This window comes from Panicum hallii, chromosome 1, assembly GCF_002211085.1.
Source record: "Panicum hallii strain FIL2 chromosome 1, PHallii_v3.1, whole genome shotgun sequence".
NCBI lineage: Eukaryota > Viridiplantae > Streptophyta > Magnoliopsida > Poales > Poaceae > Panicum > Panicum hallii.
In genome coordinates, this window is record NC_038042.1 from 8,648,965 (window position 1) to 8,666,200 (window position 17,236).

A 17,236-nucleotide genomic window follows, 5' to 3' on the forward strand; every position below is an offset into this window, starting at 1 on the left:
CTCATGCATGCGGAAAGTAATCTGATTAGAAAATAAGTTTACATAATTGCATGCCTCCTCTCTCGCGGGATTTCAGAAGAAACTTACTTATACATCTTCCACTTTATGATTTGCGTAAAATCAGTTGGACGAACCAGATGTGAGCACAAATGAGACGGGATGAGCCTAAATGGCTGGCGGGCCAACGTGTCAGAGCATGTGGAAGCATGCTGGAGGCTTGTCTAGATAGGGTGGCAGGCTATTGCCGGTGGATGGAACGTTTGATTTCTAAAGTTCAAACGTAATTTTCTCCCAAATGGTGCATCCAATTTTAATTCTGTTTGAATCATGGTGTTCTTTGGAATTATTTTAACAAAATGAGATCCAACATGACTATACTTTTTTATTTCTGTTATTTTGAAAATGTCAACATTTTATATATGTTGGTTCAACAATTTAGTGATACTACTCCAATATTTTAGATATACTATGGCAACATCGCTGTATAAATGTTGAACTAGTTGATTCAAAATTAAACCAGATTTGAAAAAATGTTGAATCTAATGTCTCAAAATGTTGAATATCATGGCTCAAAATAACTCATGTTAAGTAAATACCATCAGATCTATCTCTACTATCTCTATACTACTAAAAAGGGGTTAAGAGGGACGAAACCTTCGTCCTGCCGCAGCCCAGGCACCACGAGCCGGCCCACGCGGCGAGCGGCGAGGCGGAGGCCGAACCCCGGTGAGTCTCCTGGTCTCTTTCCCCTGTTCCCGTTTGTGGGTGGTGGTGTGGGTTTGCCTCCCATGTGCGCCGCGGCGCCGCCCCCTCCTGCTCGCCGCCCCGTCGCTCCGCCGAGGCGGGCCGCGGGTGCCGCCCCTGCTACACGGCCGTCGTCGCCCTATGTCTACTCGCCGGCTTCATGTGTCCCCAACGGGCCGCGGGAGCCGCCCCCACCTGCTCGCTCCCCGCCGTTCCGCTGAGGACACGCCGAGCTTCCTTCGCCCCCGCCTGCTCGCCAGCTTCGCGCGGGGCAATGGTCAGTTGCTCCGCCGAGGACATGCCAGGCCCCCACGCCGCCGTCGCACTGAGTTCCTCCTCGATCGCCGGTTTGTGGTTAGATATTGAATGGCTAAATATTTTTTTCTCAATTCTGTGATGTCGGCCTCTTCATCGCGCTGCTCTGCACGCTCTGCCAGGAGAAGAGCATGTCCGGCATTGGGGCAGACCTTCAACGTCCTGCTTAGCTGGCGACGATGCGTTGGGGCAGCGCCGGCGTTGGGGTGGAGCGAGCCTGAGCTGGCAATGGTTTGATCGATCGCTACAGTAAGAACAGGGATGTACAGAAGGCCTACAAACTGCTCGACAAAAATGTGGGAGAAGGACATTTCCCCTATGTGATCTCTTACACGAGCCTGATTGGACGCTGCTCGACAAGTTCAGGCGATTGCTAAGAAGCTGGTATGCATTTCACTCTTGTTCTGCGTTCTGATCTGACCAATCCCTTCATCTCCTGATTTTTCTAGGCACTGCAGAAATACATCTGCTTGTCTGCTGACGAGGACTCTACATGTGTGAAACTGTGAATTGCATTCGATGTTTGCTTTGGTGCAGTTTTTAGGAATCTGATTGGTGTACGTGTGCATCCTTCACAGCATGAGTTCTTAACTTGTTGTGCAGGTGCTAAGCTAAGTTACTATTATGTGTTTATTGCAGGGAAGGATCGTGATCTATCCAAGAAATTTTGGTGGTGAAAGATGAACCTATTTTCTTGTTCCACATGGAAGTGTAGCACATAAGTGGAATAAGCAATATTTTCTTTCTTGTCAATCAGGGCAATCACTGCGTCCAACCATTTTGTTTAAACATTGGTCTGGGTTCAGTGCTAAAAGGTAATCATGCCACAGAGCTATTCAGTTCAAATAGAAGCATAATCCCTTTGCCTGTTATCTTCGTATACTTTATGTGGTTTAAGATTTAACAAGGGCTCAATTAACTGACCATTCTGATTGCTTCCAGACTTATATATTGTGCCTTCCACGGCTGCCTCCTCATTCGTTGCATTGATTAATTTGGATTGGGACACAGAATAGTTAGCTTCATTTGTTCTATGCTTCCTGTTTGATGAATTGTTGTGTTTATGTGTTACCGGTGTATTCTTGTGCTATTTGCAAAAGGCTTAATATGCTGGTGGTCAGATTGATTAAGACCTGCAGTTATCTACGCCGGTGGAGCATCCATGGCTTTCACGTGCGTGTCGCCATTGCTTTGGTGATGGTGCCACATCAGTTGTGCAGAGCACCCCAAAAAACTGAATTCTGTAGTGAGTTCGTGCATGTGAAATTGATTTTGATAAAGGACACAATGGTTTTGTAGGAGTGTGCTTGTAAATTCATGTCAAGTATGCTAAATTTGTATGAAAATGAACCTGAATCGAGTGACCTTTAGCCATAACAAAGCAGAGGCATTTAGCTATGCAATTTAAGATATGTTTGACCCACTATCAAGATGGTTGTTCAGCTCATCATAGGCATATTAACTTGGGAGCTTGGCACTCCACCAGTCCACGTGTAGCTCTCGAGTTGGCTCAGCATGATCTTCACATTGTCTCAAGTGAAACAAATGCGGGTCCTTATGATGTGGATTTTGGATTGAGTTTGTACTTGACGACTTAGTGAATTATACAGGATTATCATATTCTGTCCGTCATAGTTCCAATACCTTTTTTTTTATGAAGCTCATGAGTTTTCCATGATTACGTGGTTGAATCATTCTTTGATTTATTTTAGCTAGCCAAATCATCCAGCAAGAAGAAATTTAATGCAATTCTATTCTGTAGTGCAAATGTTTTGGATATGGCATTTTTCAAGTTTGGATACTGCTCTATGGGTTATGGCTTCAGGTCTGTTCGGTTCAGCTTTGGTCTTGCATTTTTCTTTTCCTAAGGATAAGGATTACAACATTGTGCTACGATGTACTACATTTAGTATGGGGCTTGTGAAACCACATTGTTCTTACTTTTGCTTTCTGTTTTCCTTACCACTGTAGAATGACACTTTTTTCCTTCTCCGCTTCACATCGTTTCAATGCTGTAAATGGTCTCAGGGGCAACAAGGTGAAAGTGTATTTGATGATATCAAGGTGTTCACACTAAGTATTCGCATAGATCAATGCTCAAAAGATGAAAATGAGTTATACATTTAGCATATAGTTTGCTTAAATCACTATCCATTATCCTCCTTTTTAGAAAAAAAATGAATCATCATAGTAAAATAGCAATTTTATGGTGTCTCTCACTGAATTTTTCCTTTCATTATTGTCTTTCCATTGTTAGATGTCTCTATGTTTTGTCATGCCAGATGCCACTTATACCAGTCAATCAAGCCACAAGTCAAACAAGTGCAACGACTAATATGTTTGATGCCGCTAGCGAGATACTGAACTACAAGTTTCTATAGAAAATAGGTGTACAGTTTGTGAGTATGATTTATAAATTAGTGTGCAGATTATAATTAAATTTGCAGGTTTTGGGAGAGAAATCTTTAGACTTTTGAAAAGTATATTTGGTTCACAAATAGTTCAAAGCCCCATATTTTTTACGCTCCTCTTGTTGCTTTGAACAATTTTTGATTCCCCGTAGCCACATACGGGCATAGACCTAAGTAAGAATATTAAGGGAGGGAAAAAAAATACTACCATCACATATGTTGATGGGCACATAGTCGCATTGTACAAAATTATTCGCTCCGGTAGTTTCACAAGATTCTGCAGGCCATTTGTTGCCTGCTAGTGCGCTTTTCTGCATTGGCTGACACCATTTGTTTTTGTTCCGCATATGTTCGTGTGCCGTTCTGGGCCGGTCACATATATGTGCTGGGTTGCTGCTGGAATTTTTTTTTGAAAAAGGGTTTAAAAAATTAAATTTGAAAAGGGGTGCCGTTTTAGAAATTTTCGAAAAATGGGTACCTCCCGCCCAATCAACGGGCGGGAGGCGTGGGACCGGAAACCTCCTGCCCATCGAACGGGCAGGAGGTGCTAAATTTTTTCCCAGGCGCCTCCCGAGAGCCTTTTCGCGAATAAAATTTTTTTTTATTCGCGAAGAGGCCCCTAAGGCATCCCGCCCGACCAACCGGCGGGACGGTCAGGCGGTTAAGGCATCGCGCCCGGCCAACGGGCGGGAGGTGCACTCTTTATTTTCTTTTTTTTGGTTCAAATTTATGTTTTAGAAACTATTTAAAATTCATACTTTTTTCAAATACAAAACTTATTCGCCATACTCTTTTGTATACTTAAAATATTTTAGTTCAATTTTACGAAGAAGATTATAGTATCTAAAACTCGTATGAAGATGGTTAAGCGATAACGTTTTGCAACGTAGAATCCAAATATTACGATAGTACGATATATCAAGCCATTAAAAATAAAATAGTATGATATAAAAAATAGTTTAAATATACAGAGGGCACCGAATCAGGAGTATCTACTCCGCCTGTCCCGGTCCTCGCGCTCTCTTGGTCCTCCCCTCTAGTCCTAGACCGTCGGCGTACGTGCCCCTCCGAGTACGTGAGTGCATCTAGAGCATGGTGAGGACGAGGCAGAGGAGGCGCTGGTGTGAACGGGTCATCCTGGGACTGTGGAAGTGGAGCATCATACGTCTGGGAGGGGTCAATGATGTCTGGCCCGGCGCCGCCGCCCTCCAACTTCGACAAACTGACGCAGCCGCCGTCCCAATCCGGCACACCGAACAGACCACCGTGTGCATGAGCTCCCATCGACCACGCATGCTGAGTATAGCCCTGAGAATACGGAGCAGCTGGCGTCGAACCCGATGGGAGAGACGTTCCTGGAGCACAGGCGCTAAACGTCTAAGGCTCCATTCTTGCAGGAGGAGGCCCCATTGCCGTCAAGTGCATGACTATAAAAATAAACGAAATTAATCGTGTAAATAAAAGTTGATCGAAATGGCAATTATAAAGGACTTACAGCTCGAACTGGCGGCAGTACCGCTGGACGCTACGTGCGGTGCTGCAGAGGTTGATGGGCCAGCTATGTACATGTGGGCGGACGCATGAGATGAACTGGAGGCCCCCACGTCATCTCTGCTGCAACACATCAGTGCACTTAACGCTCGCGTCGAGTTGTCATGAATCCGACGAAAGCTCTCTTTGTACTGTGCCTCCGGTACACGTACTCCACGCTCAAACAACGTGATTTGACATGCAGCTTCGACCTCCACGCAGTTGATCAAATCGATCTGCATGAGTAATGGGAAGCATAGTAATATTGTAATCAATTTTTTAAAAAATATTTAATAATTGAAGTTGCGAAAGACGTACCGCGCCACGCTGCGCCTAATCACGGTACAAGGGATACGTGTCCGAGATGGTCGGCGGGTGCTGATGCTCCGCGTCATCAATACGTGAAAGAGTGATGTACGAATACGTGTGAGTGAGGTACCAGCGGAGGTATGCGCCGTAAGATGCCTCTGTGTGTGGATGCGGCTCGTCCCACACATCGTCAGGTGCATCTAGCCACCCTCCTACGTACTCCTGCAGCTTGACAACCCAGTTGACTTTGTTGGTATGATATCCCCTACGTGAATATCTATTGCAAATATTTGGAAGACAATATTATTTCATGATAACGGTTACATAATTAATAGGAAACGAGTTATCACAAACTTACTCGTGTACGCTGCGCGGCACGGCCTGGAATGCTTGGGGTAGGAGAGGGAAGTGCTGTCGTCGCCCGAACTGACTCATCACTCGCTCGACGCAGTATGGCTCCACGACAATATCGAACACTAGGTTGGCCTTTGTGAGCCAGTACGCCTCGTCACGCGTGCACAGGGAGGACAACCCGTACGGCGCACGTGTCTGGACAGCCGCAGCGGTGTAGGGGGTCCAGATGACATCCTGTGGCTGCAACCGATCAAATTCGGTCACGAACTGCGGGTATGCTTTTCAGACCTGCTGATGTGCCCAGCTCATCTGCAAAATTATATAACTGCGTCGGTACTTTGCATATACAGAAATGTACAACAGTAAATTAAAGAGCTTACCCGTCGATCGGTCCAAAGCGAACCCATCGTGGGGCTGTCCTCATGCGACAGCCCATACATCTAGGGCGGATAAGGCTCCTCGCTGATTAGGGGGCGTGCTATGGCGAATCGCTCATACGACCATAGCTGCAGCAGAAGTGGACAGCCAGTGATGACGGCGGTCCTCTCCGTCTTGAAACAGGCCTGGCAAAGGCCTCGGTACGTGGCAGCAAGAACTGCCGATCCGCAGCTCCACCCAGGTACCTGGCCCGGCTCCGCATCCGCAATCGCGCGTGCGTACTGGATGAGAACCTTGTCCACGTAGTTGCCGCTAGAGTTGCAGAAAAGAGCCCAGCCAAACAACCACAACAGATATGCCTCCAGGCAGCGCGTCACCTCGTACTGCCCAGCCAGAGGGTGGAGATCCTGAGCCTGAAATATATTTGTTCAATGCTTAGAGGTAGTCACATCTGATTCAATTAAATTAACTAAAATAATTGTACGTACCCTATATTGTATTATCCAACCCTTGGCGGGGCCGGGCGTATCAGGTACGACCCAAAAATGTGGCGGGTTCACTAGAGCAAACCGCTCCTGAAACTCCGCCCTCCAGGTAGGTGGCACGGCAACCGGCCAATGGCTTCACCCGCAATGGGAAGCCCGAGCAGGTACGACACGTCCTGCAACGTGGGGGCCATCTCCCTGCAAGGCAAGTGGAACGTGTGCGTCTTCGGACGCCACCTGTCCGCCAACGCAGCAAGTAGAGAGCGGTCGAGCTGCATCCGCTTCTTAGCGCCACCGTCTTGGCCGTCGCTGGCCTGAAGCATACGTGCAAGTGGCAGCAAATCAGCCTCACGTAACCTGTATATTATGCATTATGGTTACAACAGTTGTACGAGCAATACTTTCATTCCGTAAAAAAATACAAAGTATCACCTGTCAAGCCAGCGGTCGTCCAGATGCAACAACTCCTTTGCAACACGAGGGCGCAACTCGTGAAGCTGCTGCCCCTCCACCACTGCCAGGTACGACCTGTGCCGTACGTCGGTGGTCGCGTCAAGGAGCTCCGGTATCTGCGCCATATCTGCATGAAAAATTCAGTACGATACATATATTAGAAACATACTAAACGAATACAACAGAGAGTATGCAAATACCAAGTCACAGTTACAATTACAAACACACATAATAATCTGTTATAAGTCACTGCGGCAAATATTACAAATACACATCCAGGTCTGATAGAAACACAAAGTGGCAAATATTACACATGAGCAAACAACGTTAAAATAAAATTACAACTAAACGATGCCTGATGTCGTAGTAGCACTCAATCGGCGACGTCTCCCACTCCTTGATGCAATCGGAGGTCTTCCATCCGTAGCATCACCTGTAGGGCCAGCTTCAGCAGAACTAGGCCCAGCATCATTATTCGAACAACGTTTATATGTGTGTCTAGTCTGGTTACATTCACTGCAGCGCTGTATCCTCGTACGGAGCTCCAACTCATCCATGTCATTACGAATACGCCGTGTCTAACGGTGCCCTCTCTTAACCCGAGTTGTTCTTGGATCTGGAATATAGATCACAGGATTCGCTGTCTCGGTGACGCTCCAACCATACGGAACCCATAGATCTCATACTGTCAGGTGCTGGTAATTGTCTCCTTTCTGAAGTAATGCGAAACATATATATCGACAAGGTTGTGCAATATCCGCACAAGCAGCCATTACATGAGAACAAGGTATGTGCAGCAACTTTGGACTCATGCATGAGCAACAACAAGTACCATCAACCTTGAGGATGCACTCCTTTACAGGAATCTGATGTCTCATGCCACGTCGTGCTCTGTCTCTAGGAGCTACCTCAAACTTGAGCTCCTGTGTACCACATTGCCGTACATGGTGTAGCTGGGCGCTAGCTGCCTTCTTGGTCATATAATCTGTCATCATTCTCCCAAAATGTCTGTCAGGATCTTGCATGTATGCCTGATTTTTAGTGAATCAATGCCTAAAGTAATCGTTACACCCGTGGATGATGAATTCCACAATTGCAACCAGTGGAAGCCCACGAACACCTCGCATCACCCAATTGTAAACCTGGCGAAGTTAGTGGTCATTATGTCGTACCTTGCACCATCGGTATCGTAAAGCAATGTCCACTTCTCTTTTAGTTCATTCTCAATCCATTCAGAAAAGGTTTTCACCACTGACCCGGACCTCCTCCGAGTACGTGCAGTGTCTGTTGGCAAAGGACACAAAACCTCTGCTTCGTCCTGTGCAATTCTGGTTTTTGCTGTGTCCTCGCTTCTTTTCTTCCCGGTCAGTTCATCAAGTTTCTGCCACTGCTTGTTAAATTTTTGTTGATTTATTTCCTGGCATAGCCTCTTGAACATATCCATAAGTTGCTTGTTCTTGAACTGCCTAAAAATATTTGCACCGATGTGTCTCATGCACCACCTACTGCGAACATCACGCCACTTGGCTGGCTCTCCGGTCTCCACACACCCCTCCTGCAAATCTAGTATTGCCCTTAGTATGCCGGCGTGACGATCATGGAGCAGGCACACATCTTCCCTGTCCTGAACGACTGCAACCTTAACCCGTTCCCCGAACCAGCACCAATTGTCTGTGTTCTCGCTCTCAACAAAAGCAAAAGCAACCAGAAGCAATTGATTGTTTCCATCCACTGCAATGGCTGTCAGCATTTGCCCTCTATACTTTCCTGTGAGAAAGGTCCCATCGATGCACAGGATAGGCCGGCAGTGTTGGAATGCGTTAATGCATGGACCCAAGCTGAAAAAGGCCCGCTAAAATATGAAGCGCAGACCTTGTCCTCTGTCTAGACTTTTCAGGTCATAATAGCTTCCAGGATTTCTCTGACAAATGACGGCCAACAATCGAGAAATATTATCATATGCAGCCTTGAACGTGCCAAACTTCATCTCTAACACCTTCTGTTTTGCACTCCACGCCTTCCCGTACGAGATGGTATACTTGTACTTGTCCTGAATATGACTGCTAATAGACTTTGGTTCAAATGACAAGTTGGCTACTATCATCCTGTACATCTTGTTTGCAATGAATTGCGATGTAAGGTTGCGATGGGACTTCTGCACGCCCGGCAAATGACAAGTGTGCTGAGTGACAATTGAGCATTCTCAATAATTTTTCTATTTGCCCTTACAGGCATGCACCCGCCACGGACAGCCCTCCTTCACAAATACCACATCGTACTTATGAGACTTGCACTCGACTGTTTTGAACTCTCGCATAAGAGAGAGAGACCAACACTTAACAGCTTCCTTCACCTCATCAATTGACTGGTACCTCGCACCCTGGACAACTTCATTTTCTCTGCAATCCCAAGGCACGCTGGGTCCCTCATCTATGACAAGATGACTGAAGTCGCTGCTCACCCATTCTTCAGGCACATCCTCGTCATCATCAGACGAATCGGCATTCATTGCTTCATCGAACTCACGATCTTCGTCTCGCAGCTGTTCAACAATACGGGGTATGTTCTTCCCCTCATCAGCCACGCATTGAGGTGCTGCGGTGCCACCTGCCTCAATATTTGGCTCCTCAACTTCTTCATCAATATCTTCATCCCCCGCAGCAGCTTTGATGTTTATCAAACGTTTCTGGTACACACTGATAAGGAGTATCAGTGGCCATTGCCAATGACTTGCATTTTGCAGATAACTTAACCAGTCATCGTTGCTTGCAAGTGGCATCAGCTCCCAGATCAAAGCGTGAGTGGTACGATTTATGACGCACTGAACACTCACGGAGTGTGTCTCCTGATTAATCCTTAATCCGCTCATTAACTAGTTGCATAGGGATTCAAATATCCTCTCGTGCGGTCTGTTAATTTCTCTGACCGCACAGTTGAATTCACTTAAATCTACCCCATTCGGCCCATAAATCACATTTCCTTCTCCGTAATATATACTAAAAGTACCCTTCTCGGAAGACATATCTGTCAATTATTAATAAACTAGTTATACTACATATTAATACACAACGACCCTAAGTTTCAGCGATTCCTAGATTATATTTTCCAGATTCTAAAATATTCAGAATATAAATTATACTAAAAAAATTGAAAATACTAAAAACTATTCAAAATATAACTACCCTAAGAAATATTTCTAAAAACAATTGAAAATACTAAAAACTATTCATAATATAACTACCCTAAAAAATATTTCTAAAAACAAATGAAAATACTAAAAACTATTCAAAATATAACTACCCTAAGAAATATTTCCTAGATTATAACTATTTTCAAGTAATTATACGAATAGAACGAGAATATACCTCCAAACCGACGTGTGAACAGGGCTTTGCCGCTTTCTCTCCTCTCTTCCTCTCCTCCCTTTCTTTTTTTCTTGAATTTTGCTGAATAAAATGGGAATTTAGGGGAGGGGGGCTTATATAGGGGCTGGGGAACCTCCAGCCCGCCCAACGGGCAGGATGCCCCTCCGTACGGGCCCCGGACCTCCCGCCCGTTGGGCGGGCGGGATGCCCCCGCGGCTGTGTCAGGGGTCTCTTCGCGAATAAGAATCTTATTTGCGAAGAGACCCTCAGGAGGGGCCTGGGAAAAAATTTGGAACCTCTCGCCCGTTGGATGGGCGGGAGGTTTCCGGCGCCATGCCTTTCGCCCGTTGATTGGGTGGGAGGTACCCATTTTTCGAAAATTTTCAAAACGGCACCCCTTTTTCAAATTTAATTTTTTAACTCTTTTTTCAAAAAAATTCGTTGCTGCTGGATCTAAGATGTATAAGCTATCTACCAGAAGATAGATTGGAGCCCACCTCTCTCATCATCAACGCGGAATGTAAACTAATTAGAAAACAATATTTACATAATTGCTAGTCTCTCTTCTATTATTTTAATGGACATGTACCTTTTGTTTTCAAATTTTGAATTCATAAATATTTATTATTCGTATTTAACATGGACTCTTTAGGTTAGTAGGTTAGTCTAAATATTTATTAGTCGTATTTGATATGGGCTCTTTACGTTAGTCTAGAGCACTGCATCTTCATAAAATCTAACGGCGTATGTTCTTTTTTTCTTATATTAACATTGTAATTTCTAGACCCTATAAGAGAACATGGTAGCTTATTTTGACACTATTATTGTATTAGGGTAATAGAAGATTGTAAAAGTGCAATTATGGCCTTCACCTCGCAACCAGACTTCTATTCATCGAGCCAGTAGCCCAGTATAGCTCCTCTCGTGCATATTGGTGGGTTTGTTTTCTGATCTCCTTCCATTACGAACTTTCTGAATTTGATTTAAACAACTTTGGCAGTTATTTTATAACACGGAACACATTGATCACACTGTGTTGGTATGGCCCCAACCATCTTCGCATGGTACGTCACCACAAGACTAACAACATTTGGTAGAGGTTTCAATTTTAATTGACCCATGGTTTGTAGCTCTTTTAATGAAATATCTACTAGAATGTGCGCATTTATTTTGTTGGTAATTTCTTAAAACTAGCTAGTGAGGAACACACAGATTATTTATAACAGCATTTGGTCACTTCTTTTAATAAAAACTGTCAAGAAACACTGAATGTGGTACACTGTATGACATATTGGACAAGAAATATAATGAACTTTTTCCTAAAAAAAAAGAAATAATGCATGGATTCACAAGCTTCAGGGAAAATAACAGATGCCACGCAACATGAGGAGTTCATCTCCCTATGGATACGCATCCAAGATGTCCACTTGCAACCACAGGTGCAAAGAGTCCATCAGATGGCGCTGGACTCAAATCGGCGAGTACTCCATAAAGTCGGCCTGGAAAACAACTTATTCTGGAAAGCAAAATAAGTCTGAGAAGGTAACAACTTGATTTGGAAAAAGCAAAGGCTGAGAAGGAACAAGTGCAACTTTTTTTTGCTTGGACTCTAGTCCAAGACGAAATTCCAACAGCTGACAACCTTGCTAATCAAGAATGGCCGCGCCAAACGTCTTGCGCTGTGTGTTTTGGGCCACACAAGAAACCTGGTTGCTATTATATAAAAAAAGACACTGGTTGCACTTTTGCCTGCAAAGGCCCTTTCTCCAACACAGTCTGGATGCTTGTCCTTGGCTGGGAACATTTCACCATCTATCCCGTTCCCCACAAATCCACACAACTAGCTAGCTTTCAGTCCAGATCAGGACCACCACCGGGCTCTCTACGCTGTTTGCATCTGGATCATGCGGAATCTCTAAAAGGAACGGAATAGGAGGATTTTTCAGAACGATTCTGAGCCACCACTACTCCATGTTGCCCAGCGTGCCAAGGAAGATCTAGAGCAGAGAAAGAGAGCCATTAGAGAGCAGATCTCCTATAATTTTTAGGGTGCCATGAATTCCTTTGTGTTTGTCGTGTCTTTCTTGACAAAAGATCCAGCTATTGGGGGTTAAGGTTAACCCCCTTGCTTTCTCTGTACATAAACTCTCTCCTCCTATAAATGAAAGGCAGAGCTCCTGCCAGTTTGCCAAAGAAAAAAAAGAGGATCTGTTCTCGCAAGATCCGGGAGCAGGAACTAGGGTTCGTGCCCAAGAGTTTCTAGCTTGCCATCGCTAGTGATGCAGCCGACCAGAGCCAAGGCCGCCGCCATGTCATCAAGCTCAGGCACCGACGCTGATGACGCCAGGAGCAGCAAGGTAAGCGGTGAGGCCGGCGGCTGCGGCCCTGTCGTTGAGCTCCCTTTCCATCTCACCGAGAAGATCATCTACAGCATCAGCCCGCTCGCGTCGGCGCGCCTCGCCACCGTCTGCAAGTCCTGGGCGGCCGCCGTCTCCGAGCGGCTCGCGAGGCCTGTCCCCCACCTGTTCGTGTACCTGCCGCCGGACAACAAGTCCGACCGCCGCGGGGTCGTCGTCTCCGTCCCGATGGACTCCGGGGGTCCACCGGCAGAAGTGATCCCGAACCGCGTGCGCTTGGCGGACACGAATGGCCTCCGGTGCATCGGCGCCATGCCGAGTGGCTGCCTGGCCTTCGCCAATTGGTGCTGGTGGGACACGGGCGTCCTCCTCGTCAACCCGATCACCGGCGCACGGCGGAGACTCGACGTCGAAAGGCTATGTCGGGACCCGGTTATTGCCGCCGGCGGTGCTGCTGACTCCTTCATCTCCATTGGCACTGATAAGCTCGTGCTCTGGTGGCGGGCTGGCGGCGGCGAGGAGTGGTCGAAGTGGACTGTGGCGGCGCCGGCGGCCGCGCATCGGACCGACGGCATCATGTCAGTGGTCAATTGTAACGGCCGTTTCTACATATTGGACAGGGACGGGCAGGTGTCCTTGATCGACGCCACTGCGCCGCCGCCGCTTCTCATAGAGAAGCTCCCGGTGGTGAGCCTGTGTGAGCAGTTCCCCACTCTCGCGACGGCGACGGCGACGGGCCACTTGCTCGAGTCCGACGGGGAGGTCCTCTTCGTCCGGCGAGTGCTCGCCTCCATGGAACACCGCGGGGTCCTGTTCTGCACTCACGACATCACTGAGAACCTCTCCATCGTTGGCTTCGAGGTGTACCGGCTGGACGTGAAGGAGCGGCGCTGGACGGAGGTAAAGAAGCTGGCAGGCGACCGGGCGCTCTTCGTAAGCCCCGTGTCGTCGTTCTCGGTGCGCTCGTCGGAGACGGAGGGCTGCAGTAGAAACTGCATCTACTTCGTCGACAAGAAGCGGTACTGCTCCTCGTGCCTCCGGGACGACGGCAACACCTGGGGCGTGTACTCCATGGAAGACCGGGAGGTCTTGTTTAAGCACGCTGTCACCGCGCCGGGACCATGCTCGTCGGCGACGTGGTTCTTACCTAGGGTAGTATGAGATACTCTGGGTTATTTTGATCCATTTTCGTAGCCTAAGGTTTAGAAGGCGTGTAAACCATGAAAATAATACTTTTTTAATATTCCCTTCGTTTCAAATTGCAGATCGTTTTGGCAAATCAACAAATATAATTTTTGCTATGTAAAAATTTTGTATCTAAATTTGCCAAAATGACCTTGTAACGGAGGAATTATAAGATATGGTTATTCTGATTATTGCACCGCTTCAAATTACAGTTTAGAAAGCACATGGGCTAGCTTTTGCATGAAAGAAAACAAAATTCATTTTTAAGGGCGAACTATCTTATTTGGTCGACTGCTCGACATACAAATTATACAAAATGCCACTTAGTGACTACAACACTCGTCAGGATACTACAAATATGGTATGTTGCAAGAAATATAATGAAGCTGCTAGTAGATCAACAAGTGTGAGTAGTGAGCAGCAATTGGCAAATGCTGTCTTTGTTCCAAGTTATTTTAGTTTTGTACTAAGTCAATATGTTATCTAATTTTGATCAAATTTGTTGAAAAATGTATTAGCACATAAAATAATAATAAATTCACTATCCAAATATATTCCATGGTCTATCAAATGAAATGAATTTGATGTTGTAGATACTATTTATGCTTTTTTAAAAAACTTAGTCAAAATAAAGAAGTTTGACTTAGGGCCACTTATAATTTGAAACCAGAGAGTAACTATGACTTTATGGTTCGACTCGATTCGTATCCGTCGACCAGCTATGTACCAATATACGCATATGGGGCAAGCGTGTATGTTTTCTTTATAATTTAGACTAGAACACGAAACAAAACAAACAAAAGAGTTCTAAAGCTTCTAAAAATAGATCGAAGCATTGCATATTTTTGAAAAAGATTTAAAGTAGGTTTCAAATTTCCATTTTGTGTATGAACTGGAAATATTTTGAATGTTTCACTTGAAATTTTAAAATTTTGCCAAAAGAAACCTTTAGGTAGTTTAATCTACTTTTTAGACGAAGTGGAAATATAATGAGTAAATCATTCAGACTCAGATTTTATTCTATTTGAAAAAATATTTACTTCCCTTTTACACATATTTCCCAACCTCATGTTAGTGCTGATAAAAATTTCAATATCTCAAAAAAGTTATACCTAATGCTTTTTGTCGGTGTTTCGGACCGCAGACTAGTAAATTTGTGCTTGCACGTCTGGCCCGGATGGTCTGCAAGGAAGACACGAGAATTTATACTGGTTCGGGCAGAATATCCCTACGTCCAGTTCGAGCTGCTCGTATTCTTGCACTGGTTTGCAGTAGGGTTACAAATAGTCAAGAGAGGGAACAGGCTCCCAAATCTCTTGTGGCAAAGTGTTATGCGAGTGTGTGAGTGTCTGAGAGTTCGGTCCCCCTACGGGGGTCCTTCCCTTCCCTTTTATAAGCCAAGGGGTAGGGGTCGGATACATGAGAGAGATAAGGAGTGGACAGAGGAGGGGCGTCGGGATCCCGCTGCTCTCCTTCCCTTTACGTGGGCTCCATTGACCCTGTAGATGACGACGGGGTGTCCCTGCACCGCTCCCTAGCAAGACGTGCGACATGCGCCTCAACAGAACGGGCGGTGCGGGCCTCTGGCGTGTCTGGTGGGTGATGTGCGCTCCGATCAAGACGGGCGGCGTGAGCCCTCGGCGTGTTTTGCGGCATAACCCCTGCGCGGCGGGGGATGGGGGCTCACCGTTATGGCTTGTCACCTCCGGAGGTCATGTCGAGGCATGCCCTCGCCTGTTCTCGTGTCAGAGGCTTGACCTCCGATGTGAGCCTTTAGGGTCCCACGTTCTTGAGATGAGTGCGGTTGCATCCATACATTCAGGGTCGGGCGAGGACGAACTCATGACCTCGGGGTCGGGCGAGGCGGAAACCTTTCCCATAAGGGTCGGATGAGGCCGAGCCCACGCCCTCGGGGTTGGGCGAGGTGGCTCAACGCTTCGCGTCTGGGCCTGATGCTAGGCCGTCGACGTTCCTTCAGCCGGTGGGCCGTCCGGCGGTTGCGTGGCTGCCCAGTCAGGCCGAGCTGCATAGTTTGGGAGGGCTAATCCGTGATTAGCTTCCTAAAGACCATACTTTGAGGGATCCATGATGTTCGCCCCCGTCAGTAGCCCCAAGCCCCTACGTGGTTTTTGAGAGCCGTGCGGGGGCTTCGCTTTACCCGGGCATCATCTCCCGTGCCAGTCCGAATGCGTTTTCGGTCTTGCATCTGGGCTAACGTTGTCTGGGTGTGTTCTCTTCCTGCCAGGCTCAGTTGGGTGCGCGCGAGCGCACCCATTGGGTGTAGGCCCCGGGCCTCTAGGTGAATCAGAGATTCGTGCAGTGGGTTCCGCTGGCGTGCTCGCCTCGGTGTCCTGATTGACGCAATGATGAGAGATCTCCCTCCGCTTGACTCACGTGGGTACGCACGAGCGCACCCAGTGGGTGTAGCACCTGAGCCTCTGGGTGAATCAGAGATTCACACATAGGGTTAGCTAGCGTGTTCAAAGGGTACTCCATGGTGATGCCTTGGTCCAAGCGCCCCTTCATTGGGTCTCGTTTCTGCTAACTGCAGCCGGCAGCAGCCTTTGCAGGAGTTGGATCATCTAGCGCGGGTTCTCCAGCTGCACCCATCCTTGCTTGCTTTGGGGCTCGCGCGATGCCCGCCGCCTGCTCCTGTCTCAGCCAGCGCCTGCCCGCCCTATCTTATCCCGTGCTGTCCAGTCGGGCCTATAGTCATTGATGGGAATCAGGGCAGGTAAGCTTTTTTAATGCTGGTCGCTTGGTTTTGGCCTGTCCAGCCCCACGGCAACGCCCTACCCCAGCGCGGCTATAAATAGCAGTGCTGGGCTTCTGGTTGTTTCAACAAGTCCAACTGGCAGAACCTCCAACAATGTGTGGTAGAACTAGGCCTCCCAGAGCCCGGGTTCGGCTCGTTCGAGCTAGATCCCGGTCCTTCATCGGTTGCTGTTAGTGGATCGACTGGGAGCGGAGGAGCGTGCGGAAGGAGAACTCGAGCGTCCAGATCCTCGCCTTCGCCTTCGTGGGGTGGTTGCCTTGGTTCAGGTGCTGGTTCCTCGTGAAGGCAGAGGCGGATTTGTTACTCTTTGTGAAATTGATGGGTAGGTGATGGCTCGCCCGTGTCTCCCTACTTCCTTCCCGTAGGGAGGCGGAGGCAAGCCTTGCCGCACCTGCCATGATTTTGTGCGAGAGCCCCGGTTCCGCTTGGTACCATACGGCCTCACCTGGCTTCCCTCTTTCTCATCCTCCCCGTTGCAGTTGTCGGGGTCGCCTCGTGGTGGTAGAGGCATACGTCAAGGTGGCATGAGACATATGCGTCAACGTCCGCGTACCTCTCCTGCTTCCGGGACAGC

The 17,236-nt window shown here is 47.2% G+C and overlaps 1 protein-coding gene and 1 long non-coding RNA gene across 7 annotated transcripts; both read left to right on the plus strand.

Moving 5' to 3' along the window:
* Positions 1–669: 669 nt before the first annotated feature.
* On the plus strand, positions 670–3,116 carry LOC112894203. 6 transcript variants are annotated; one of them, XR_003228971.1, is made up of 4 exons: positions 670–1,098; positions 1,182–1,616; positions 1,699–1,874; positions 2,822–3,116. It is a non-coding gene; the product is annotated as an uncharacterized LOC112894203 (long non-coding RNA). The 6 variants fall into 6 exon arrangements; XR_003228970.1 differs by lacking the exon at positions 2,822–3,116 and adding an exon at positions 2,002–2,815; XR_003228969.1 differs by lacking the exon at positions 2,822–3,116 and having other exon boundaries at positions 1,182–1,443; positions 1,509–1,616; positions 1,699–1,985.
* Positions 3,117–12,324: 9,208 nt separating this feature from the next.
* On the plus strand, positions 12,325–13,948 carry LOC112878972. The gene has a single exon (XM_025943265.1). It carries the CDS (start codon positions 12,624–12,626, stop codon positions 13,860–13,862), a length of 1,239 nt encoding a protein of 412 aa, XP_025799050.1. The 5' UTR covers positions 12,325–12,623; the 3' UTR covers positions 13,863–13,948.
* Positions 13,949–17,236: the final 3,288 nt, after the last annotated feature.

Excerpts from the sequence above, each read along its gene's own strand:
- LOC112878972 (XM_025943265.1), top strand. The coding sequence starts at position 12,624 with ATGCAGCCGACCAGAGCCAAGGCCGCCGCCATGTCATCAAGCTCAGGC.